The sequence below is a fragment of the Myotis daubentonii genome, chromosome 7 (genome assembly GCF_963259705.1).
Source record: "Myotis daubentonii chromosome 7, mMyoDau2.1, whole genome shotgun sequence".
NCBI classification, from domain to species: domain Eukaryota; kingdom Metazoa; phylum Chordata; class Mammalia; order Chiroptera; family Vespertilionidae; genus Myotis; species Myotis daubentonii.
The window spans coordinates 80,169,274-80,196,629 of record NC_081846.1 but is presented as its reverse complement, the minus strand read 5'-3'; the positions used below and the strand labels follow the sequence as shown (position 1 = coordinate 80,196,629).

Genomic DNA, 27,356 nt, shown 5'->3' with positions numbered 1-27,356 from the left:
GTCGGGACACTCCTAAGTCAAGGCCCCACTGTATAATAAAAGCCTAATATGCTAAGTGGTCGACCGGTCAGCCATTCAACCAATCAAAGCGTAATATGCTAATGATATGCTAAGGCCACTCAATTGCTCGCTATGACATGCACTGACCACTAGGGGGGCAGATAGTCAACCAGTAGACCAGTCGTTATGATGTGCACTAACCACCAGGGTGCAGACGCTCTGACTGGTAGGTTAGCTTGCTGCTGGGGTCCGGCCAATTGAGACTGAGCCAGATGGGCCGGACATGCCCTGGAGCCCTCCCACGGTCCCTTCCCAGCTGGCCGCGTCCCTCCCTGGCCCCGATTGTGCACTGGTGGGGTCCCTTGGCCTGGACCCCTCGGGGGATGTCGGAGAGCTGGTTTCAGCCTGATCCTGTGGGCCAGGCCGAGGGACCCCACTGGTGCATGAATTCGTGCATCAGGCCTCTAGTATAATATATTAACAGAATTCTAATTTTCTTCAGGTATCAGGCAGCTTGGGACAGTGAGTGAAACTGGGCCCCTCTCAGACCAAGGAGGTGGATCTTGATTAATCTAAGCCAATTTGGTAATCCCATTCCCTTATAATAACTGGCTTTAAAGTGGCCACAATTCTAGTAAAGGGCCACATGTAAAACCAATAACCTCCCTGGTATTTCAAGGTCTGGCATTTTCTCCAGATAACCACTCAAAATTTCTACACCTATTTGTACTAAAATTTCTTTTTCTCCTGCATATTTCAAAAGCACTTCACACAAAAAATCACTTACTAAACTTCACCATAACCTTGAAGCTTTGTACCTAATATGGCTTCTATTGATAAAATGAAGGTGGACAGGTAAATTATGTGATATTTTTCAGCCACTACATGACCATTTAGTGTGATAACTGAACCTGACAACATTAAAGATCAAGTCAGAACACTTAACTACCCTAGGTATCAGGTACTTCTCTTCATTCATTTCGTCATCCTTCATTTGTTCAATATAAATCTGTAGAGTATTTGCAAAGCTAGATGACTAGGATGTGTGCCTTGGTTTCAGAGGGTGCACAGCTGGTAGGAAGGCAGCAAGAACACAATTATGTCCCAGTGTGATAAGCATATAATCATCTTGGTATTTCTCACATTCAGCCAAAGGTGGAGGCATACATTCATTGTTTTCTCTTGGTAACAGATTTATTTTCAGCCATGCTAAACTGTGTGTGCTTGTATTCCTGTCTAGAATAGTGGGACAGATTGTGGGAAGAATGTTTTCAGGGAGCTTAATTGTTTCTTAACTCAATATTGATAGAACAGCACATTCTTAACAACAGCTTGCTACCAGTAAGTCTCATAGAATATTGAAATATAGGCTGCCATCAGCTCGTAGCTAGGAGGCATTCACACCACAGCAGTACATGACTAGATTACCTATAAATGACTAGTTGAATTGTGTGCACAAGAGGGATTTTTTTCCATCAGAATCCTTTCCAAATTTATGTTTTTGACATTAAGTAAAAAGGACAAGCCTTTTATTGAAACTATAGTTTTGAAGAAAACATATTCTTAGGTATTTCTTTTAGACCAAGTTAAAGAAGCATACCCAAGAACTAGGATAGAACAAAATAAACCATATTTTCCTTAATGGGTACCTTTTCTTTTACCTTTATCATTTCATTTATACGTGATCACAATGGTGATAAATGCTAGTTAGCTCACACAAATTGACCAAGAGCATAATCTTGAAAATCTTTCAATTTTTAAACATCCATTCAATAATGTGACTTCCAATTTGTAAGTAACTGAGAAGTTAAAGTCAAACTATATATCTTCTTTATTCTTGGCAAATAAAACACACTGAAGAATTGAGCTAGTCACGCTGCTTAAAGAGGGAACAATGTACCAAAGTTAATTCATACCATCAATAATTTAATTCTTTTGGATCTCAAACTTTGGATTTGATTTACATTCTCATAAAGCTGCCCAATATCAATATTTTCTTTTCTTCCACCAATTGGTCCCTCACTTAAACCAGTCTGTGGAACAGTGGCTGCATAAAGCCGCTCTCCACATGATTTACCAGGAGACAGAAATGAATGTCCTAACTGCACCCGCCCGCAGGGGTAAACCCATTGTCTTTGCAATCAAGTGTGTTGCCCTACAGGCTCAAAAACTCTGACACAGTTCCTCCTGGCCTGTAGTTGGACAATTGTTTGCTCTACCTGAAAATTGAACAAAGATACACAAATGCATTATTTCTTTACCTACTGATACAGGGTTTTACTACCCAGAAGGACTCGCAGGCTCTTTGCGGATGAGTGGGCAGGCAGTACAATGCTTTCCTGGGTATTGTCTATGACAGTGATGGCAAACCTTTTGAGCTCGGCATGTCAGCATTTTGAAAAACCCTAACTTAACTCTGGTGCCGTGTCACATATAGAAATTTTTTGATATTTGCAACCATAGTAAAACAAAGACTTATATTTTTGACATTTATTTTATATATTTAAATGCCATTTAACAAAGAAAAATCAACCAAAAAAATGAGTTCGCATGTCATCTCTGACACGCGTGTCATAGGTTCGCCATCACTGGTCTATGAAGACAGCGCCTGGGTTTTGTTACCACTTTTAACTGCATGGCTTCCCTGATGCATCAATAGAACTCTGGTCTGGAGCCTGAGCCCTCTAATAGGTTGCAAGATGATTCCTGGGATGACCTGTCCTCATGGCATTACAATTTCAGTACTTGGGTTGCAAATAATCACACACCCCCAGGCTCAGCTAATGAGAACAAATAACTTTCAGTGTCACCTGACAGCTTTCTTCTGCAAAGAAAGGAAAAACAGCAGCTGGGCTGGCCCAGGGGGATCTGAGATGCCTGGGCAAAGCTGACAGTTCCCAGGGCCCCAGTCTTGTTTTACAACCTCCCTCAGGCTCTCTGTGGACAGCACCTTGCTTTGCTCTGGGAGCTGAGCAAGGCTGTGGGTGAGGCAGGGATGCCAAGGAGAGGCCTCAGGTCCGCCTCTCCGGTTCTCAGTAAGATCTCAGACAAGCCAGCTCCCCTGACACCTGCTGGTACAAACAGTCAGGTCTTTGCTCCTTTGCCCTGTTGCTCCCAAGGGTCAGGATTCCTCCCAGCATTCACCTGGAAGGGGTGGGCAGAGGGAGGAGGGGGCAGGGCTGTGGAGTTGCTATTTCATTGCAAAGCAGTCCCTGAGGCTGAATGAGAAGGAACCAGTTCTCAGCACTTCAGGAAGATGGCCCAGGGCTGGGGTCGGGGAGGGAGATTGGGGTGGGGAGGTGGGGAGGGGGAGGAAGGCTCTGGCAGCCCTCTCCTCACCTGGTGGTCTCCCTGCCATCCTTGCACCTGCGGGTGTGGTGTGTCTTGCCAAGCAGGGCCAGGTCAGCGAGGTGATTTACTAATTGGGTGAAAAAGCACATGCTCTGGAAAACGTGCTTTGGAGAAGGTTTCTATGCTTTTTTGCTAGACCTACTGTCCGTCCCGAGGAGCACCAGGCTGGCACAGGAAAGCTTCGGAGTCCAGCACTGCCCTTGCTGGAGCTGAAGATCTAAGGACATGGATGTACAGGGTGGGAAGGACAGCCCCTACCCACACGGTGAAGAATTCAAGGGGCGATGGACGTAACCAGGGAAACCCCCAGGACAGTTTCTGATATAAAGTAGTCGCCCCGTAAATGTTAAGTCTGCACTAAGTCCCTCAAACTTTAGAGAATAAAATGCAATTTCAGCTCATCATTTCGAAAGAATAAGGGGCTTTATTTGGAAAGGGATGACGTGTGTGTATGTGTGTACTATGAATGTGTAAATATAAAGGAGTAAGCACCTATATTATTTATTTAACCTGTTAAATCCTGTAAAATACTGGGAGCAGGAGAAACTCATTAAACATATAGGTGGTATTCCAGGGAAAGCCAATGTGGAAATTAATTTCCATTCATTTGTTTAGTCATTCAATGAACATGCATCAAGTACCAAATATGAGCCCAGAGTGGTGCTGGGTCTTGCAGAAACAATGGGGACTAGAGCATAGGTACTGCCTGATGTGCTTGGGTCTGGGGCAGGTACAAGAAGCAGGTTTCTGCTGATGTCACCATCCTTTCATGAAGTGAGCATCTGACCCAGGTGGGGGCCAAAGCAGGACCATCTTCCCCCTACATCTACCCAGACATTGATGTTAAAGATGACTTAGGGCCCGGTTGTGGGATATGCCACGAGAGTGCGCTGCTAATGAGTCCACAACCCCATCTTGGTGTACAGAACAGGAACCAGGAAAAAGGTCAGAGCTCTTCACAACCGCCCTCTGCCTTTATCTAGTCTGGGTTTCAAACGAGTGCTGGTGCTTCTTCTTTGTCTGAACTGCATCCAAAAGCCTCCTTTTCCCCGCCCTTGTGCTCTGAAGTGCAGACATAGGGAAGCCAGGAAGAGCTCCAAGGTGGCACCCTCCCGAGGGACCGGAAGCCTGGCCAACTAACTCCATGGTCCGAACAAGGCAGGTTCTCCAGCGTCTGTGTGCAAAAGCCTCAACTGGGACATGTGTTGACCTGGCCAATGCCCTCAGCCCTCCTTCTGCTTGGAAGGGCCGAGTGGGTCCGAGGACATTTCTGACAGGGAAGGGCCCAGACACACTGGGAAGCACTGACATAGGCTTTACATCTGCTTACTGCTGGGGAATTGGAAATAGCCGGGTTTCCACATGTGTCTGCTGTTCTTCCATCACATCCGAGTTTAGTGAAGCTTTCATCATGGAAACTTTCTAAAAATGCTCCCTAAGGCAGGGCATTCAGAGATCCCGAGGGTGCTGGTTCCTAATTGTGGCTGAACATTTTACCCCCCTCCTCCTCCCACACTATAAAAGCTCTAATGCCCCAGGGCAGGGGGGTGGCACTCCATCCACAACCAGATGATCTCTGAGGTGGGGCCCAGACAGCAGCCTTTTTAAAGCTCCCAGGTAAGTCCAACTGGCAGGTCAGAGCCAGAACCACATGCCCTTCTAGATCCCAAGTGTTGCCTGCTCCAGCTTCTTCTGCTAAATATCCCTTTCAATTCCTCCCTGCACCACCCCGCCCCTCCCACCACTCCTCCTGCCCTCTGGTGACCCTGCCCTGTGCTCTCTAAGCCCCCAGGGCACCCCATTTCCAGTCAGTTCCCCTCACATCATTCCTGTGGCTACCACCTCCTCACTTCTGCTAGGCTGGAGGCACCCTAGGGCCTGGGGGGAGGTTGACCTCCAGTAAAGATTTGTAGGGCACAAGTGAACCCATCGACTAAATGCGAGGAGCGGTTTGAGGAGATGCTATTTTACTTATTTTATATGTGCCATTCATTACACTTCTCTACATGGGAAGGAGTTGGCCTTAAAGGGGCCAGTCAAAGCAATACTGAGAACAAACAGCAATTCCCTGCTTGCCTGTAAACCTGTCAAACAGTTAGATGATGACCTTAGATTCAGACATTACAACCTGATCCCCCAGGGAAAGTTCAAGAGCAGACCTGGGCTTTGCCTTTTGCCTTCGTGTTGCAAGGCGAGGAGATGAGGAGCCAGGTAGAAGCAGAGATGATGGCGAAATGGAGAAGCATGTGTGTGCACTGGCGTGTGAGCATCTGTGTGCACGTGCCTGCCTTGCAAGCCTGTGTGTGTGTGTGTGTGTGTGTGTGTGTATGTGTGTCCAGGGATGTGGGTCTGTTTTCTTCTGAATAAGCACACCCATTCATTAGAACACACAGAAGGAATTTCTGGCTCCCAAGAGTTCTCCCCAAGTCCTCAATATATCCTTCATTTCCCAGAAAATAACAAGTAGTGCAAAATGGATTGAAGAACATTTCAAATTTATATTTTATCCATCTGTGCATGTTTTCTGAAACCCACTAGCAAGGAAATAACTTACAGGAGACCTTACCTTGTTAGTTTGTCTAATTAGGATAAACAGCCTTGGAAAGGACTTCCAGTTGGCATTATTACTACATTCAAGTATCCCTCTGAGAGTGTTCTCTTACAATGCATGGAAACGGACTGTCTACCCTCATGCAATTAGTTACAAAACAACTGGCATGTGTAATCAGGGGCCCGCATTCACGAATACAAAACATTTGTATTGCTCAAAGGTGCTTCTTTGCTGCAAATCACCTCTTTGGCAACAGCTAATGTTTGCAATTAAGAACAGAGGAGCGCTCCCTCTAGAAAATCCTGTCTTCAGTGAAAACTTTCTGTGAAATGATTTTGTGGGTGAAAACGTATGTTTTGCGAACACGTTCTGATGAAACCTTGAGATTGCATGCACTGGGAACACAAGGAAAACAGAACACAAGTTTCCTTAAAGCAGTGGTTCTCAACCTTCTGGCCCTTTAAATACAGTTCCTCATGTTGTGACCCAACCATAAAATTATTTTCGTTGCTACTTCATAACTGTAATGTTGCTACTGTTACGATTCATAATGTAAATATCTGATATGCAGGATGGTTTTAGGCGACCCCTGTGAAAGGGTCGTTCGACCGCCAAAGGGGTCGCGACCCACAGTTTGAGAACCGCTGCCTTAAAGCAATGCTGAGAGCCTTTGGATTGCTGGGGACGGTGACTTGCAGGAGAATTGTGACAAATAAGACATTACTGTGGTGTGATTCACATGAATCTGACTTCTGAATACAGATTAGGTCTCCTTGGAAATTTCTGCGCAGGAGGTTAAAGTAAAACTTTGTTGCTCATACATGCGACCCAAGGGCAATGTCTGCTCCTTTAAATATCCTTGGATCTATTGGATCTTTCTTGCCCTAAACTCTGGTTGGACCAAGAACCTGGGGGAGCAGGGGCGAGAAGTGCCAAGCTGGTCTCACAGGACTCTGAGTTGTCATTTTCCCCTTTATGTCAACTTTACCTTTGGATGTTGTAAAGATTGCTGAGCTTTTTTAAGGCCTGACAGGGCAGAGAAATGCAGACACCATTTTGAGCTGCATATATTAAACAATTAAAATATTAAATGCTAATTGAATTTTTCCTGGGGACCTTTTGAGGTCCCTTCACCACATATAGTAAATGTACTGCCAAGTGGCCTGTGCTCTGAGGACGGCCCACCTGGCGGGCTTGCTGACACGGATCACCTGCTAGACCCCTCGCATCTGATTCCACAGGCCTGGGCTGGGGCTGAGAACGTGCATGTCTAACAAGTTCCCAAGTGAGGCTGACGCTGCTGGTCCAGGTAGCCTTCAGGAATCACTGGTGCCGGAAACGCCAGCACAGGGGACTCTGTGAAGGGGCCGCTGCCAGCGTGAGGGGAGGAGACTGGGGTCTGGTGGTGATGACCTCAGAACTGGGGCTTGAGCCTGTGTTCTTTACAGTACACCCGTCACCTATGGGACCCTGGGGGTGGGGGTGCTGTCCTGGGGAAGACGGGGAAGAAAGATCAAGAGGAGTTTGTTGGAAAAGGTTTCCCAATTCTTAGTGAGGAAGAAAAGACATGGTGGCATTTCCACGGGGAAGGTCATGGAGCCCAGTGAAACGGAGTTTTCTTATTTTCTTAACATCTGTGTCAGCTATAGCATAACAACTGTCAAACTGAATCTCCTAGAACAGTGGTTCTCAACCCGTGGGTCGCAACCCCTTTGGCGGTCGAGCGACCCTTTCACAGGGGTTGCCTAAGACCATCCTGCCTATCAGATATTTATATTACGATTCATAACAGTAGCAACATTACAGTTATGAAGTAGCAACGAAAATAATTTTATGGTTGGGTCACAACATGGGGAATTGTATTTAAAGGGCCAGAAGGTTGAGAACCACTGTCCTAGAAGGACATGTGCAAGTTTGCAGTATTGGGCAGACAACTAAGAAAGTCATCCCATTAGATGAATAACTCTGATCACCAACAAATCTCAGATGAGAGCTTGTTGGTGTGGCGAATGGCCAGTCCTGCTGGAGGATACAGCAGGAGTAGAATGAGGCCCTGCCCACGACTTCAATTCTCCCCTCACCTCTCAGGAATTCTGAAACGCCCACCATCTCTGCCTTCATCTCTTCATTATCATCAAATAATATTTCTCAAGTTTACTCATGCATGGGCCCTGTCTTCTTCCATTCCACTCAGATTTTCTCCTTCGTGTCCCTTTCTCTCCTGGTGTGTTCTCAATATGCCGATCTTTTCACTCTGGCTGATAACTGCGCGCATCGCCCCGCCCAGTCTATGGGGTTAGCGTTTCCAGAAATGGCATCCTGTGTGAACTGAGATGCAGGCTGGGCTCCTACTTGCTGGACAGAGGAATTCATCATACAGAGAGGCACACCCAGCTGTGCCCCAAGAATATTAAACAATAACGGAAGGAACTTACAGATGTCTGTACAGTGGAACAGGGAGAGAAGGGAAGAGGGAAGGGACAGGGAGGGAGTGACTGAGCTTCCTTCTCAATGTGCACGCTTTCAGCCTCCCTTCGGAGGACAAAATGCCCCTGCCCTGTGGAGGCTGCGATGGACGTACATTACGATCTCACTAAGGAAATTCTAAGCAGCGCGGCCCCTCATCACGGAGCTCTCCCTCCCACTTACCTCGTCGAGGCATCGCTCGTACTGCTCCCTTTGATTCTCATTTTCCAAAGCCAATGCTGAATTCTCTGCCTGCAGCAAGATACAAAAACAATACAAATGAATCAATGAAGCGTTGTATTACCTGGCAACCTAGTCAATGCAGCTACTCCACAGACCTCCTCAGGATCAGAAGAGCCTTTGAAGAGTGTGCTCCGAGGACCATTATAAATTATCTCAGGGCTGACTTCTGTCTTAGCCTCGTGCTTCACAAAAATGCATCCCCACCTAAGGAACTGTGACCCTGAGATGCTGACGGCGTAGAAGCCAGCATGTGAGAGTGCTTGATGTGAGTGTCCCACAGAAAGACTACAATGTGCATTTCATCCCATGAAACCGTAAATGTAAGAAATGCCTTAATCCACTTCGTTTGCATCGGCTGCAGCTTCACGACCCAATATGTGTGTGTACCACAGAGAAGAATCTCAGGTAAACTCACCAAAGTGCGATTCCGAATTCAAACTAAACATGTTTTTCTGGTTAATCAATGACTTTTGAACTTAAGAATACAATGAGAAATTTAAGAATTGAATTATGCTTAAGTTTCCTTCTCCCTCTCTCTCTCTCATTTTAGAATTACTTTTCTGCCCCTCAGAAAAGTGTGTATCTGCCCCTCAGGGTGTATCTGAATGCTATATCAATTACCATACCAAGTCTGTCAAACTCAAAGGCTAACATGGACCAAATAAACGAGGCATGTGGCTCGAGGGCCACGAGTTTGACATGCTTGCTCTACGGTACTAGGTGAAATATGGTCATTCAGTTACCATGTGAAATAATAAAGGGGAAATCAATCAGAATATGCATGTTAGATGGTAGGGGGACCATGCCATGGTGGCGTAAGAACTGCCCTCTGCATCCTGTGGCCTGGGTCCATTTCTATAACTGTTGGCCCAGCCTGACTTCCAAACTGTACAAGTTACTCCTCCTCATGGCTGCGACTGTGACCACCCACCCACCCCACTTCCCTAGCAAACATGGCTCTACCAGCCCCTTCCCTACAATCTCCCTGACAGGGGAGGGGGCGTAGAGAGCTCTGAAATAATTATTTCAAATTATGGAATAATTTTTAGATGGTACATAGACCGACATGTTTTCCTTTATAGTTTCTTCCTATCAATTATTTAAAAAATATATTTGGAAATAATTTCACACTTACAGATGATTTGCAAGAATAGTATGAACTGCTACCCTTTCCTCAGATGCACCAACTGTTAACATTTTGCTATCTCATACTTTTTCTATTTTTTCCCTGCAACTTGAGGACAAGTTGCAAACATGATACTCTATAGCCTTAAAAACTTCTATGTATTTCCTAACAACAAAGACATTCTCTTACACAACACAGCTTAGTTTCCAATGTCAGGAAATATAACATTAATACAGCGCCACAATCTAATCTACAGTCCTTATTCCAATTTCATCCACTGTCCCAATAATGTCATCATAGCACATTTCTTCCATTTCAGAGTTCAATGCAGGATTGTGCATTGCATCTATTTGTCATTGGTCCAGAACCTTTCATCTGAAATAGTTCCTGTTTTTCATGCTGTTGACTCACCCTTTCCTTCTTTTTCTCCTTCCTTTTCTCTCTCTCTCTCTCTCTCTCTCTCTCTCCTTTCCTCTTTTCCTACCTCCTTCCTTTCTCTCTCCCCCCTTCCTTACTTTTTTTCAAAAGTAGACGCCAATTATTTTCTGGAGTGTTCCTAATTTGGATTTGTTTCAACTTTCCTCATGCACACTTGGCAGGGATAGCACAGGTGATGCTGGGTCCCTCTAGGTCAGCCGTGGGCAAACTACGGCCCGCGGGCCAGATCCGGCCCGTTTGAAATGAATAAAACTTAAAAAAAAAAGACTGTACACTTTTATGTAATGATGTTTACTTTGAATTTATATTAGTTCACACAAACACTCCATCCATGCTTTTGTTCCGGCCCTCCGGTCCAGTTTAAGAACCCATTGTGGCCCTCGAGTCAAAAAGTTTGCCCACCCCTGCTCTAGGTGCATCATGGACTCATGTGATATTCACGTGTCCTCTCATTGGACAAGTTAACTTTGATCACTAGGTTAAGGCGGGACCTGCAAAGTTACTCTCTTTTCCTTTACAATTAATAAGTAAATCACGGGGAGGTACTTTGAGGTGATGAAAAGAGCTTAGTCCTCATCAAACTTTCATCATCGCCTGAGTTTAGCAACCACCCGTGAGTCTTCCCTGAATCAGTGATAACTTTGTTTGTAAATGATGGTTTCTATCATTTCTCCACCTACATTTTTGAGTTTTCAGTTAATCAAAAGAAAGTGCTTTTCCTAATCATTTATTAGTATGAGTAATTGGATTCTTATGTTATTGAAAGGGTCAGAGGTTATTACTGTCAGTATTTATTTGGATGATCACATTGCCCGGCTTTGGGAAAGTGAACCCCACTATGCTGTGTCCTTTTGACCTGTTTCATCATTTAAAAAACATTTTCTTCCTTTTTTGGCACATGGAAATGTTTCAGGTGCATTTGCTTTTTCCTTGCCCCATCCCTGAAATGGACCATTTCCTCAAGGAATCCTGCTTCCTCAGCCAATGCCATTTGGAAACTAAGACCTGGTGTAAATGTGTGTCAGTTGCTACAGAGGAGTCACTGCTTCCCTCCCTCACAGACACACACACACACACACACACACACACACACACACCTCAACCCCAGAACAAACAATTCTTCCTTTTCCTATTTTCCTACTTGTATCTTGTTTTTTTCTAGAACATGGGCTGCCAAGATCATACTCAGTTCTTCAATCCTACAATGCATACACAATTTTTAACCACAAAAGACAGTATTAAAAAGAATTCACAACTTTTTTTTAAGAATGAAGGTATATAGTGAAAAGAATGTGTTCAAAAATTACTAGACTGGTTCCCCCAACATTAGTGTAGTTATGCTATTTATTTGAAATTCAGTTCACTTATATTTTTCTGATAGTATTCAAATCTAATCTCTCCTCTTCTGTTGGTTATATTTTTGTTTTTGAATGTGAAAAACATTAACATGATTGCAAAAGTCAAAACCATACCAAAAGGTACACTCAGGGAGGTACCCCTCCCACAACCCCATTTACATCCACACTCTTCGGGTTCATTACTCCTTTTGTTGTCTGACTTTAGTTGTTACTACCTAGTTAAATTCACACCCCTTCACTCCCTCCTATGACATATGCCTCAATCACTTTCCCTCTCACTCCCCTTCCACCCACTTCCTAGTTGCATTCTTTCTACTTTGTCGGAGAATATCATGGTCACATACTGTTCTTTCACTCTTGCCCTTGCCCTTTAGCCTCCTTAATGGATGACAATTGGAGAGGCCATTTATTTCTATACTATCATAAAATTTCCCCTCTTCCTTTTCCCTTCACAAACACATTTCCAAATGGCACTCCCCCTGCCTCCCCTTTTCTCTTTGCTTCCTTCTCCCCAGAACATTGCCTGTCTGGCAGCTGCCTCAGGCCTCACACTGGCATGCCCTGCCCAGAGCTGCCCGGGGAGCCAGCTGTATGCACCTGTGGTCAGTACTGAGCATGTGCCATGGAACCTTCTCCTCTGGGTGTGCTTTCCCCACACCCTCTGCTGCCATCCTCCGACGCACACCCTACGGACAGTTCTGTGGGTACTTGGTGTTCATTTTTCTACTTACAGGAATTTGAAGTCCTATTGTTCTGTTTTCTGGTAATGCAGAAGGCGTGGGTTATGTGTGGTTTTCTTTGTGTGTTCCTGATGACTTGAATGTGTGCTGTTGTGTTTTGGGGTTTTGTTTGTTTGTTTTAGTTGTTGTTTTTTTCAGATGTATCATAAGTTTCGGATTTAGGCTAGTTTGTTACTCAGCAATGAAACTGGGGTGAAGAGTTGAGGCAGCGTGCTGAGGGAAGACCTGTTTGCAGGTGCTCTTGCCCTAGATCCTCTGGACCCTACTCATAGTTTGAGGCCCGGGATTCAAACTCATTTCTTCTTCAGGTTTCAGTTCTAAATCTTGGCTTCAACCTTGTCCGTCTGGGCTCCAATCCCTGTTTCAGCTACACCCGCAACCTTCCTGTCCCTGAGGCGAGATTTTGCCCTGTTTTTCCATCCCCCTCATGGACAGATATCTGCCACGCAGCCCGACCATTTGACCCTCACACTGACCCTCTGTTTGAACTTTGATTGAACTTTGAAAGCATTGGTCATGCACAGACTGCTTCTCCTCCTCACGCCCCACCCAAACCAGACTGGGAGCTGGATCTGGCTCGTGGCTGTTCCCTCCAGGGATTGCTCAGGCTGTCACAGCGCAGCTGCTCTGCACCGCAGCAGATAGAACCTCTGCTCTCCTCACCCAGGTGGGAGGGCTGGGTCCACGTGCCAGTTTTGTTCCATTGCTGTTTACCTGGCAATACCGGGCTGTGTAACCTTCAGCGGGTCCTTCAACCTTGCTGGGCTTACAGTTCTTTACCTAATATCCTAAGGCAGTGGTCGGCAAACTGTGGCTCTCGAGCCACATGCGGCTCTTTGGCCCCTTGAGTGTGGCTCTTCCACAAAATACCAACTTCTGTGCATGGGCCATGAAGTTTCAATCGCACTGTACATGCATGCCCGCACTTGTTATTTTGTGGAAGAGTCACACTCAAGGGGCCAAAGAGCCGCATGTGGCTCGTGAGCCGCAGTTTGCCGACCACTGTCCTAAGGGAACAATCTCGCCAATCTACAAAGTGACTTCCAGTTCAAATATTCAGATGCCATGATATGGGGGAAACCACTGGAATTCCGATTCTATGAAACGTTTCTTAGAAGAAATGTAGCTTTTGCAAAGCTTGCTGGTTTTAGGGAGGCAATGGCATGAGGGTAATGGGAAGAGATAAAGAAGAGCATGGCAATGCTGGTTTACATTGTTTTCACTTTAAATGTCTTGGGAACAAATGGGTAAGGAAATAAAGCTGAAAATGGGAATTTATATGGAATGTCTGTATCGTGCTCCTACCCACAATATCACATTGCAATAACACTACCTTCGATCTGTTCAGATAATTGCAGTCATTATACCGTTTACACCGCTTGCCTCACATTTACAGCTCTGACAATCTATTACAGGCAAGTAAATTAAACACCTAACAGGTGCTCGTGAAGACACAATAGTCACATTTACGGCTAATGTGTTCAGTTACAGAGACCAATTTAATTGATATAATCCTACATATCCCAGGGGACAATGGAGATATTAACAATTATGCCCATGAAGTTAAAATAATCTTGAACTCATGATTTTCTCTAATCCATTTGCATTTATTAGAAATTCAGGATTAAACTGCTACTGACATGAGACAAAGGCAAGAAAAGAAAATCTTTAATGAAATGTGATTTAAAGAAACAGTTAATATTTGTATGGCAGGGATGGGACAGATAAGCAGGAGGGAAAGAAAATATAGGTGTTACTACTGAGAATTACAGAAATGACAACACGGGCCTTCCGCACCTTAAGTAAATGTCAGTAAGCCAGTGCACCCAGAGGATGCAAGGAGAGCATCCACATGCGCATGGCAGGCTCTCCTCTGCCTTTTACTCCACAGCAACCAAGGCCTTGCCCTGGGCTGAGTCCACAAGTCAGAGGACCTCCCGCTCTGTGGTTCCCCATGACTCCCAATTTAGGGACCTAAATACGTTCTGATTTCATCTTTAAAGTCCTCAAATGTCTTTATAAAGTGGAAGAGTCTCACACAGTATATACACGTTGTTTTGGTTTATTGTGCAGAATGGGTAGGAATTAATGTATATTTAAAAGGAACTATGTTACTCAGAGGTTCTGCTCTGTGATTAGATAAGCTAGCCAGAGCTTACAGGTGGTTGAATAGACTGATGCTGCTAAGCCAACTGTTCTACATTAATTCTCTAAGTCAAGCATGTCAAACTCACGGTTGGGCCACGAGTTTGACATGTTTGCTAAGTGCTTATTGTGTTTAAAAAGCTCTCTACACTATAAACAATCCCCTCCCCCTCTCCACACCCCCCCCCCCCAATTTATATGTTGAAATCCTAATGCCTGAAGCGATGGTCAGCACCTTTGGGAGGTGCTCAGGTCATGGGGGTTGAGCCCTAGTGAACGGGGTGTGTCCTGTAAAAGCAGCTCTGGGAGCTTGTTAGCTACCTTCCCCATGGGAGGATGGGGAGAAGGCACAGGCCTTGAGCTGGGAAGAGGCCCTTCCCAGATCTCCACCATGCTGACACCGGATCTGGACTCTCCTGCCCACAGAACTGTGAGGCATGTGTTTCCAAGCCACCCAGTCTACAGACTTGTTACAGCAGCCTGCGCAGACTCACACAACATCCTTTTCCAGAGGGCGAAGTGATGAGAGTTCTACAAGTCCCCTCTGCATGAAATACCATCTCCACTGTAGGCTGTCAGTGCCTGTGCTCTGTGCCCACACAGCTGTTCCCACTGGCACTGCTGCTGCTCAATGTTACATGCCATCTCTCCAAGCAGGCCCAGTCCTGGAGGGCACATGCCACCTCCCAGGCAGGCCCATCCCTGGAGGGCACATGCCACCTCCCAGGCAGGCCCAGCCCTGGAGGGCACATGCCATCTCCCAGGCAGGCCCAGTCCTGGAGGGCACATGCCACCTCCCATGCCGGGAGCCGGTCCATCCTTGCTGTTTCGGGGGACCTGGCATATATGGCATACGGTTCTTAATATGTTTGCTCACCTTCTTGGCGCTGTGTTTTAACCAAGGTCACCTCTCCGAGAAAGGTTGAATCCCCAAGTAGGGATTTTCCCCTGAAGTTAGGGAGGGAATAAAACCCCTCAACTAAGTGCCAGGCGGGTAAGTAATCACTTTACGAACAATCATGCTTAAGCTACATAATCTTTACTCCCTGGAATGGAGATAAGAAACGCCCTAACCTTTGTAATAGAGATTGACAGGATTAAAATGAACTGGTATAAATAAAGATGTAACAAGACAGCAAGACACAGAACTCAGAACACAGAACTGAGAACACAGGGCTTGGAAGACAGGACCAAGAGAGACAGAGCCTAGGCACAGAACCTACACAGAACGTTCTCTAGAGACAGAAGAACTTCGCTGGAGAGAGCATGCCGGAGGATCCTGGACAGGGACTGGCCTCGGAGCTTGGAGGCAAAGCCTGGCGAGAGAGCATGGCAGGGGATCCTGGACTGAACCTGACTGCGGAGATTGGCAGGAGAGCCTGACTAGAACCTGGTGACTGAACCTGACTGGAGATCCTAGGCAGAACCTCTCTGGAGATCCAGACCAGAACTTGGCTGGAGATCCTGACTGGAGATCCTGGCTAGGCTGCTGATCAACTGAACATTGTCTCCGTGTCATTCCTTCTTCGCCGACTCCGTCCACACCTTTGGGGACCCCTGGACCCGCTGGGGTTGGACCCCGGCACTCCAAGGCAGGCCCAGCCCTGGAGGGCACATGTCATCTCCCAGGCAGGCCCAATCCTGGAGGGCACATGCCATCTCCTAGGCAGGTCCAATCCTGGAGGGCACATGCCACCTCCCAGGCAGGCCCAGTCCTGGAGGGCACATGCCATCTCCCAGGCAGGCCCAGCCCTGGAGGGCACATGCCACCTCCCAGGCAGGCCCAGCCCCAGCCCTGCTTCTCTGGAGGCCCAGTCTTTCCCCAGGCGGCGCCCTCGGGGCTGCTGCTCTAGCCTGGAACATGCTTCACTTCCCACTGGCCTTCCTCTATTCTATCAATGCTTTTAGTCTGGCTCAGATCCGAACCTGAAATACTTAAATGGGGCATATATTTAAGATTTAAAAAGTAGTTTCAGATGTACAAAAAGCATTTGGGACCATCACAAACAATCCCCCGACTCCTCTTGCTCTGACTCCCGAAAGGGTCCCTTTACCACTCTTGGTTTCACACCTGTCTACAACCAGACACACTGCAAAAATCAAGAACATTGGTGAGCTAGGCACAGACAGGATGTCCCTTTACCCTTAACATTGGGAGGTATATTTTCTATAACATACATTTTCTTACATAATCAAAACACCATATATGTAGTTATCTAAGCAATTAGCTATGATTCCATACCTAATCTCTACAGACCTTGTTCAAATGTCACCGGTTATCCCTCTAATGTTCTTGTCTGGTTCAGGGTCCAATCCAGACTCCCAGAGCTGCCCTTAGTCATCATTTCTCTGTAGTCTCCTGCCATATGGAAGAGTTCTTTGGTCTTTCATGACCTTGACATTTATTCAAGAGTACAGGCTGGTTATTTTGTAGAATTTCCTTTCATTTGGATTTATTTGCTTTTTTTCCACAGTTAGATTAAGTATTTTTGGCAAGAATACTACAGCAATAATATCCTGTCCTCAGTACATCATATCATGAGGCCCGTGATACCAATTTATCCCATTACTAGTATGTTAACTTCAATCACTTGGTGAGGTTAGGATCTTCCAGATTTATCCACTAAAAAGTTATTAATTTTCCTTTGTAATCAGTAAGTATTGTCTAGAAAGTTACTTCAAAACTATATAAATATGCAAAGATTTTGAGATTGTGCAAACATCTGAATAGCCACACTTTTATTCATTAATTTTAGTATCTATTAATCATTTTTTGCCAAAACCTTATTACAGTAGTGATTACCAAATAATTATTTTTAAATATTTTTTAAATTACCTATATATATAATACAATATTATAGTAGTTTCAGGTGTACACCATAGTGGTTAGACATTTATACAACTTACTATTAAGCAATCACCACAGTAAATCTAGTACCCATCACCGTACATACTTACTACAATATTATTGACTATATTCCCTATACTGTACTCTATATCCCCATGACTATTTTTATACCTGGCAATTTGTACATCATAATCACTTTCCCTCTTTTCCTCATTCCCCCAACCCCACTCCCATCTGACAGCCATCAAAATGTTCTCTGTATATATGAGTTCATTTCTGTTTTGTTTGCTTGCTTATTTTGTTTTTTTTAGATCCCACATATATGTGAAATCACATGGTATTTGTCTTTCTCTGTCTGAATTAATTCACTTAGCATAATACATTCTAGGTCTATCCATATTGTCACAAATGACAAGATTTTACTCTGAGTAATATTCCATTGAATATATTTACCACATCTTCTATATTCATTCATCTATTGATGGGCACTTAAGTTGCTTCCATATCTTGGCTATTGTAAACAATGCTGCAATGAACATCGGAATGCCTATGTCTTTTTGATTTAGTGTTTTGGTTTCCTTCAGATAAATACCTAGAAGTAGAATTGCTGGGTCCTTCTCTGTCACTTGCTATATAGCCTTTGTTTTAGAGTCTATTTTGTCTGATATAAATATTGCTACCCCAGATTTTTGTTTGTTTCCAAGTTCATGAAATATCTTTCCCATCACTTTACTTTCAGTCTGTGTGTCTTTCAATCTAAAGTGGGTCTCTTGTAGGCAACATATGTGTGCTTCTGATTTTCTTATCCATTCAGCCACCCTATGTCTTTTGATTGGAACACTTAATCCATTTACATTTAAGGTAATTATTCACAGGGATGTGGTTATCTTGATTTTATTATTAATATTTTTAATATTTCCTCCTCCTCCTCTACCTCTACCTCTTCCTCCTCCTCCTCCTCCTCCTCCTCCTCCTCCTCCTCCTTCTCCTCCTCCTCCTCCTTCTTCTACTTCTTCTTCCTCTTCTTCTTCATGAAGTCCCTTCAACATTACCTACAATACTGGCTTGGTGGTAATGAACTCCTTTAACTCTTTCTTGTCTGGGAACCAAACAGTGATTTTTAATTCCTAGTCCTCTGTGTTTATTAGTTTGAGCTCCATCATAAAAAATGGCCATATATTTTAACCATTAATTATAATACCTTCAATTGAGCTTAATAGTTTTATGAATACTGCTAGTCTTCTCTGGTTAGACTGTAAGCCCTTTGAGACAGGAATCATACCTTATATGCCTCTTTTAAAAAGGTTAAGATTAAATTGAGTGCATTTTGCTATAGTTTAGGGTGAATGCTAAAACTCATTTTGATGTTTATGTTGACTTAATACAGATGAGTTTGTGCAAGGAGTGCACAAACTTTTACCTATGTCCTTTCAATGGTGGTCATACACACAGATTGGATACATTCTGATGTATCATTTTCATATCATAGATAAACAAGAAATTAAATAATAGATAAACAATATTTTCTCTTGGCCTATGTCAATACTAATTTGATTTATTAACATGATGTCTCAAGTTTCCAAGCAAAAAATGGTATTCATCACCTGACACATTTGGACAACTGGCCAAATATTTAGTTTCTACTCCTCTATACTAAGCAGTATGGGCGATGAGTTGTAAATGTTAATTGCACTCATCACCAGTATTGTCATAGTGGTCGGTTAAAATTGATTGCAAATGCTTTGTGATGCATTATGGGCTGGCCTTGCTGACTTGCTTGACCAGTAGAATGTGGTTAAAGTGCTATTTCTGAGACTTCCAAGGCTGGACCCTGACTTTTTCAGATTCCACCTGGGTCTCTCAGAACACTAGCTCTTGGAGTTCTGCCTTGTAAAAAGTGATATCTTGGAGTGGTGTAAATCCCATGCCATCAGAGTCCTCTACGGCCAGAGGACTGTGGAGACAGACAGGCCACGGAGCACTGAGATGCCAGATGTGAGTAAAGAACCCGTCTTGGAAATGGTTCTTCTAGCTCCAGCTGACAGCACAGGGACTGGACATGAACCATCCGGCTGTGTCCTGTCAAATTTCTGACCCACAGAGTTTTGAGGAAAATCAAAGTTGTCTTAAACCTTAAAGTTGTGCGGTTGTTGGTTACATAGCAATAGATAAGTAGAACAGACATAGTTATGAGACACACTGGAATATAAAAACACATAGGCTACCACAAAGAAGGAAATAGTCTAATAGAAGAAATAACTTAATTTCTCCCATTGAAAACGATAATGCAACAGGATCAAAGAAAAAAAATAAACTAATTTGGATTGAAATAAGAAAGATATTCCTTGAAGAGGTGATCTTGACCTTTGATTAAAAGCCTACCCAATAGACATTCAAAACAACAATAAAAATGCTCATTAAAATGAATGAAAACAATGCGCCTTTAAACAAAATACCAATGCAATGACAGCTGGCTTGTATTAACTATCAAAGAATAAATTATCCAACCATGCTAGAAAGTGAATACTGTCAGATAACAGCCAATATCCACTGCAGAGAAAATATTGGGTTCAAGAATAATGAAAAAGAACAAACAAAAGTGTTAGAAGTTGAGCAGGGGTGGGGGGTGGGGAGAAAAAACAGATGGTGCAAAGAGGAGGATGTCCTCTGAAGGAAAAAAAAAGAGAAAGAGAAGAAGAAAAAAGTCTAATTCACAGCAACAAAAAGGTTGCCCTGCTCTAACTAGTGCTGCTTTTTTAGACGGCATCTCCCCAGCTTGTGAAAACCCTTCAACACAGCACACTCAGGCAGAAGGTTAGGAGGAAGGTAGTTCTCCAAAATCACAGTTTGGTCCCCGAGTGTGTTTCTTTAGGACTGCCACCCTGAATCAGTCCTGTGGTATCCTATTAAATAACCCACTTACCGTCTGCAGTGCCTCATTACAACTTTAGGCTGTGGGCCATGGGACTTCAGATCCAGCCTTCCAAGCAAAACACGGAGATTCCCCAATTACCCCTAACTACACGGTCCTCTGTTCTGTTCTGAACGCCGTCTACAATCATTGTGAGGAGAAAGAATCACGGGAGGGGCTCATTGTGCCACCAAGCATGCCACCCAAGTGTGCACGTTTTAATCTAGTAGAGTGACAGGAAGCCTGAGTACAAAGGACACTAAGAACAGAACCTGTATATTGAGTCTCCTTCCCTTTATCAATGTCAAATAAAATTTATGGGGTTTCTGGATCATTCATCTTGTCATATGTGGACAGTCACTGTAATGGCTGCGTGGGGAACTGTGAGCACTTCCCACTTGATTGTATTTAAAAGCTGCAGTCTCCACACCCAGGCAATGTCAATGGCGGCTGTGCATTTTGGAGGCAAATTGTGTCATCCTAGAAAGTTTCAGAAATAGTTATAAGCTTTGCTCATCCACCACAGGAATAAACATGGGCACATGTGTGCCCATACATACACAGACACACTCTTCAAATGTCCTTGCTCTTGCACTCCACAAAACCCAGGAATGCCCACTAAGTCCAGGCCCAGCACGCCAGGCATGAGGACCGAAATCTTAGTTAAATGCAGTCCTTTCAAGGAGTGCAGGATCCCACGCAACTAGAACCTGTCAAGGAGGACCTGTCACAGGTTCATTTTAGAAGAGTTGACTAGAAAACACTTCACAGTGAAACCTCTGTGTATGTCCAGAATTTAAACCCTTGATTGGGGCTTTAGACCAGTGCAGTGATGGCGAACCTATGACATGCATGTCAGAGGTGACACGCGAACTCATTTTTTGGTTGATTTTTCTTTGTTAAATGGCATTTAAATATATAAAATAAATATCAAAAATATAAGTCTTTGTTTTACTATGGTTGTATCAAAAAATTTCTATATGTGACACGGCACCAGAGTTAAGTTAGGGTTTTTCAAAATGCTGACACGCCGAGCTCAAAAGGTTCGCCATCACTGGACCAGTGGTTTGCAAATTCAAGTATGCATCTGATTACTTAGGATGCTGGCTAGGTCATGGGTTTGGGGCACCATCAGTGTTTGGATACAGCATATTCAGGGCCGGATCTGGGCATACGCATCTCTGAGAAAGTTCCAGGTGAAACTCATGCCATTGGTCTGGGGCCCACACTTTGAGAACCTGTGCTCAGATGGGTCAGCTTCAAGAGAAGGCCACTGTCAACCCTGCAGGGCCCAGGCTAGCATCTCCTTTGAACTTCTCAGCAGTTTCTTAGTGCTTCTCTGGACCTGGAAGTCGTCCCATATTTGTCATCTCCACCAGGAAGCCTTCACAGATTTCTTGAGACGCAGGAGGTGCCTGCTCTCTGCTTCCACAGTGCACTGCCTGCACATTTCAGGAAAGCACCTGCCATGAGACTTTCACTCAGACAGATGAAAACATACAATCTTGTGCTTTAATTTCTTTTATTCTGTCTACGAGGCTGGCTCTTTTTCCCCACGTCAGTGTGTGTGTGTGTGTGTGTGTGTGTGTGTGTGTGTATAGAACAAAAAAGTGTGTGTGATTTGGACAAATATTATTTGATATTGAATTATATCTAGAAAATAACAAAAGGTAATGTTTCATAACCTTTAATCCAGAAAAGAAAGCTGGATAATTTTCTTGCCTCTGGGGAGATACAGGAAAGGAATCTGTGTGGAGCTGGTGGGTGGTAGGAGCAGAAGAAGGATCCATCATCCTAGGAGGAGAGTGTGAGTTCTGATGGAGGTCACGGTGTGCTTTTTTAATTTCCTTTTCACTTTTATTTTTTATAATAGAAAGAGGCCTGGTCTTTGAAATCAGGTAAGTGTTTATTTTGATCTTGGCGCTGCCTCTTGCCTACCATTGCCTCAGGCAAATCACTTGGACTCCTTGAGCCCATCTCCTCCTGGTAAGCAGGAGTGGTAATAAATCCCCATCACTCTCCAGGGGCTGAATGAGATGGATGTAGACCGTATCTAACAGAGCCAGCCCGCTACAGGACTCGATCAATGTCGCTTTCCTCCTGTTCCCTGAAAAATAATTCCCACATAAAGCTGGACAGCTCTGTCAGGACAGAAGCTGTCCTGTTGACTGGGAGGTTTCAGCCAAGAGAAGTGCAACCTGGACCTTCAGGCATGGGTGTTTTAAACAACCTTACACCTGGATTGCTTCAGGCGCTGGCTCCTTCCACCTGCACGCTCCCTTTTCTATCCTTTCTCCAAATTTCTCTCTCAACTCCTATTCCCTCTTCCAGTTGCCCATTTATCAACTACCCTCTCGCTGCAGGAAACCCTGCCCTCAGAGAGGAAGCAGACCTTCATTCACATTAAGATTCAAAGCTGATGAGTGAAACACTGAGAGGATTTGTATTTTACAGGAGGATTAGGAGTGAGTCTAAGGGCAGCTGTAGGAGTCAGAATGTGGGCGGGCTGGCAGGGGGCAGGGTGAGCTGGGATAGGGCACTGCATTTCACCTCCAAATCATTAAAAATGGTCACATTCCAGGCTTTCTTGTAGGACTTGAATATGATCAGGTCCTGCGGTAGGGAAAAGGAATGATGTGCTACTCACAGTCCTTCCCAAACTGTATACACGGATAGGCACCTATCTGATTTGTGGATGCCTACCCTTCATCCTTTGGTTACAGCTCCCACTGCCCCCTTTGCTCCTTGAAGGCCTGCTCTGTTATTTTCCCACATCCTGCACTGCACCTGGAACACAGAGGCACCAGGACCATTAGTAATTCTGACCCTTTCCATATATAATCCCTGCATCCCAGGCATGTGGACTGCAACTAGAATTATAAAAAGAAATAGTATTGGTTTAGGGGGATGAATGCTTCTGTTTGACACTTCCGAGCTTCTGTTTCTTGATTTACTCAAGCTTACTTTGCAAAACCTTGCCACTTGCAAAGGCCATTGGTCTGACATTTTGGCAAATCATCACAGTTACTGGTCCCATTCCCACTGTTCCAATGTTATAAACAATAGTGAAAAAGTCCAAATTGGTCCTTCAGACGGACACGAGTGAGAATAACAAAGTCAGCCTGAGGCACACACAGGTGCACACAGTGGCATGTGGGTCTGAAAGAGGAGATGCCCACACCAGCCTCCAGGCAGCCGGATCACATTCTCACCTCCCCAAAACAACAAGCTCCTCTCCTGGCCAGTGTCTACCAAGGGGTCTTTGGGAGAGAAGAGCCTGCCTGGTTCTCCTCCAGTTCCCATGGTGTGAACGCTCCCAGCATAACTGGTCTTGAGCTACCACACAGCATGGGGAGGAGAGGCACAGCGGTCCCCGCTCCCCTCCTGCCTCACTCCGTGCAGGACATAGAGCTTAGAGAGCAGTGCAATGTTATAAAATAATTAGGAAGCGATGAGCTTTGAGTGTGTATTACCTTTGTCTTTAATTAAATGTAAGCTGATATAATTTCATTAATAATAATAACCATGTTTAATGACAGGCTCATAAAATCCTTACCTAAATAACAACTAGTTCTCAAAAGCTGGTGTGTGTCGGCTTTGGCACATGGGTGCCCCTGTCTACCGAAGAGCTTGAGAGTAGCTCTCAATGTGTAAATGCCCATTTATATCTGCCGATGCAAAGGGTTTAGTGACTGTGTTCTGCTTGGAATTTCATCCAGAGGTTGAGTTGACCCCGTGGAGACCCTCAGGCCTCAGCCTGGGTGCCATTCCCAGCTCTGCTCTCTCCCTGAGGCCTGTTGATACAGGTTGGTTTCGGAAACTCAAGCTAAAGCAACACAAAGCTGTTAGTACACACACTTTCTCCTTCATTAATGAGGTTGCTGCCTTTGTAGCTACACTAGCTAAAGTGTACTAACCTGGCCACCCCTCCCCTGCAGCTCCTTCCCCTACAAAAGCCCTCCCCCCAAGTAAAGAGGAAAGTGGATCTATTCTACCACTAAGAACTATGCTTGGGCATCCGGCTTGTGTGCATTCAGGGGAATGGAGATTTGTGTGTCTGATAAGCGAGTGTTTTTAAAGACAGGTACAAACATTTCATTACTCTGAACATTTAATAGTGTTGTCAAATTATTTCTATTAAAATTGAAAACCTCAGCAATTTATAAATTTCCATACTTGAGCTCAAGAAGTAACAAGTGTTTTTCAAGTCATGACAGAGCCCAAAACTTCAAGTGCTCCAAAATTCTTAGTAAAACAGCCTTTCAACATATTTTACCTGCAGATGTGCTCTCAGGGACCAGATCTGCGCCTCTCAAGCAATAAGGGGACTAGAGTGAATTTTGTGTTTTGGAGGAGTCATAGAGAAACTTCACAGAACTGAGAAACATGAAAGAATTTGGTCATTTTGTTGAGTATAGAATGTTTGTGGTATTAACTATCAGTCATTTTGGAAGTTGAACTACATAAAACTTGATTGATTTGCAAAACATCATATTAAGACCTTAACCTTCTTACCTCATTTTATTTAAGGGCTCTGGACTGTGGAAAGTTAATGTTAACTCTATTTTATAGATAAAGAAACTGAAAGATACTCTGTCAGTCTAAACCCTTTATGTTCCAGGGTATATCCTTTATACACTGTCCTTAGTCTGTGAGTACTGCAATGGACAAAACATAGACACTGAGAAATGTCTAAGAGACCAGGAGTTTGTCCCTACTCTACCAAAAAGCAGGCATTTCTGGTTGGGGAATCGATGGGGAATTCCTTCAGAAATAGGAATCTTTGACCTCTGACCTATACAGGAACCGAAAGACAACCAGGGAAAGAAAATAAGCACAGACATGTGTGCTCCAGGAATCATTTTACCCAAAGAGAATATCACTTAAAAATGTAAGTCAAAGCTACAAAGATTTATCATTCCACACGCACCAGATTGGCACAAGCGGAAAAATGTTACATGGCCAGTGTTGGTGAGCACGTGGGGCAACAGGCCACTGGTGTGGTATAAATTAGGACATCATTTAAAACAGCCTTAACATACTAAAGGAGAAGATACTCAGGCCTCTGACCGAGCTGTGCCATTTATAGGCACATCCACAAGACCCCGTGAACACACACACCAGGACAGCTATATCCGTACGTTCACACAGCTCTGCTTTCACCAGCCCTCGGATGGAAACGATCCAGTGAGGCCGAACAGCACAATGGGAAGTTTGTGGTAAGTTTATATAATGGAAAACTATATAGCAGCAAAAAAACACTGGGATAGAGCTACCTCTACAACATGGGTGCGTCTTGCAATGATAGCACTGAGTAAAAGAAGCAGGATATATATTTAAACACACACACACACACACACACACACACACACACACACACACACACACACATTGAGATTTCCCAACATGATTCCATATACAAAGTTCAAAAACTGGAGAAATTACATTATATGGCTAGAAATATATGCATAGAAGTAAAGCCATTTTTTAAAGCAAAGAAATGATTATTACAGAATCAGGTTAATTAGTGGGGGGAAAGGAAGCTGAGATAAGAGAGGAGCCCATGGTGGTGGGGGCAGGGGCGATCTGGGCTACTGGCAATATTTCATTTGTTGACTTTGTAAAAATTATTCAATTTTTTGAACTATAATTTTTAAACTGTAATTATACACAGCCTCCCCATCCCCCACACACAGCACCCCCAAATAAGTAATAGAGCATTAGGCAGGGCTTGAAAGCAAGGGCGTTCTGGAAGGGCCTAGGTGGACTTGGGCAGCCCACATCCACTGTAACAGGTCAGTGGATGGAAAACAGAGACACCAATTAGGGAGAAGGACAGAGAAGCGGAAGGAGCCAGATGTTGCCATGAAGGAACATGAACAAATGTGTATTTTAAGTAACAAACCCTTGCACCAGTGACAAAGAGGGGCTGCAAGGCAAATGGGGACATCAGAAAACATGTGACAGCAGCAATCCTGACAAGGACGACCTACCCCTGAGAGAATTCAGAACAGATTCATCAGTTCCTACCCAGTAACTACGTGAGAAGGAGAGCCAAGAACCAAAGATGACATGAAGGCATAAATTCCAGGTCTCTGAGAGGGTGATAAGGTCTTGAATCGAAATGGAAAGCAAAGTGAGATAAGTTGTGTTATGGGAGATTTTTACAAGGAAGTCTATTGCTCTGTCATATAATTACATTTTCCCTTCCTACAGAGAAGACAAGATCATGACAAATGTATCTCATTCTCAAGCATGTATGCCAGCCACACGTCGACCCTCTCCCCTCCTTTGGATTGTTTGCATATTTTCATGAAACCCTTTGTTTAGTGACTCAAGGCTCACTCCACATCTCCATAGTCTCTTCAGGGGAGAATACTGCCCCCTTGCTTATGAATTCACAGGGAAAATGGTACACTTCACCTCATGCAATTCTTACAGCAGCTCTACCGCGAGACTGTTGTCATCTCCACTTCATAGAGGAGCAACCTCAGGCTTGGGGAGGCCGAGTGGCTTTCTTCAGCTCACACAGATCTAACTGAATCAAAAGGACTCTAAACTGCTAAGTCAGTGGTTCTCAACCTTCTGGCCTTTTAAATACAGTTCCTCATGTTGTGACCCAACCATAAAATTATTTTCGTTGCTACTTCTTCATAACTGTAATGTTGCTACTGTTATGAATCGTAATGTAAATATCTGATATGCAGGATGGTCTTAGGCGACCCCTGTGAAATGGTCGTTTGACCGCCAAAGGGGTCGTGACCCACAGGTTGAGAACCGCTGTGCTAAGTAATGCCTGGCCTGTGTTGCTCAGTGGTTGAGCATTAACCTATGAACCAGAAGGTTACGGTTCGATTCCTGGTCAGTACACATGCCTTGGTTACAGGTTCTATCCCCAGGAGGCAGTTGATCAATTATCCCTCATCATTGATGTTTCTATCTATCTCTTCCTCTCTGAAATATATATTTGAAAACTAATGCAGTAATTCAAGTGAGAGACTTTGGCTTAGGCCACATGGAAGCAGTGGAGATGTGGCAAGAGATCAGATTCTGGAGATACTTTGAAATTGGAACCAACAGATTGCTTGGCAAACTGGATGGGGATATAAGGGAAACAGCAGTATCAGGCACCTGAAGTTGGGCCAAACTCCATAGAGGGCACAGTCCTCCACAAACTGT

At 44.3% G+C, this 27,356-nt stretch overlaps 1 protein-coding gene across 10 annotated transcripts in view; it reads right to left on the bottom strand.

Annotated features, from left to right (window-relative positions):
- Positions 1-27,356, bottom strand: part of NCKAP5 (NCK associated protein 5) — a 941,160-nt gene that overhangs the window by 210,814 nt on the left and 702,990 nt on the right. For all 10 annotated transcript variants that reach the window (XM_059704629.1, XM_059704625.1, XM_059704622.1 and 7 more), the window contains one exon: positions 8,552-8,620. In XM_059704629.1, coding sequence (XP_059560612.1) covers positions 8,552-8,620 — 69 coding nt within the window. The remainder of the gene's footprint in view (positions 1-8,551; positions 8,621-27,356) is intronic.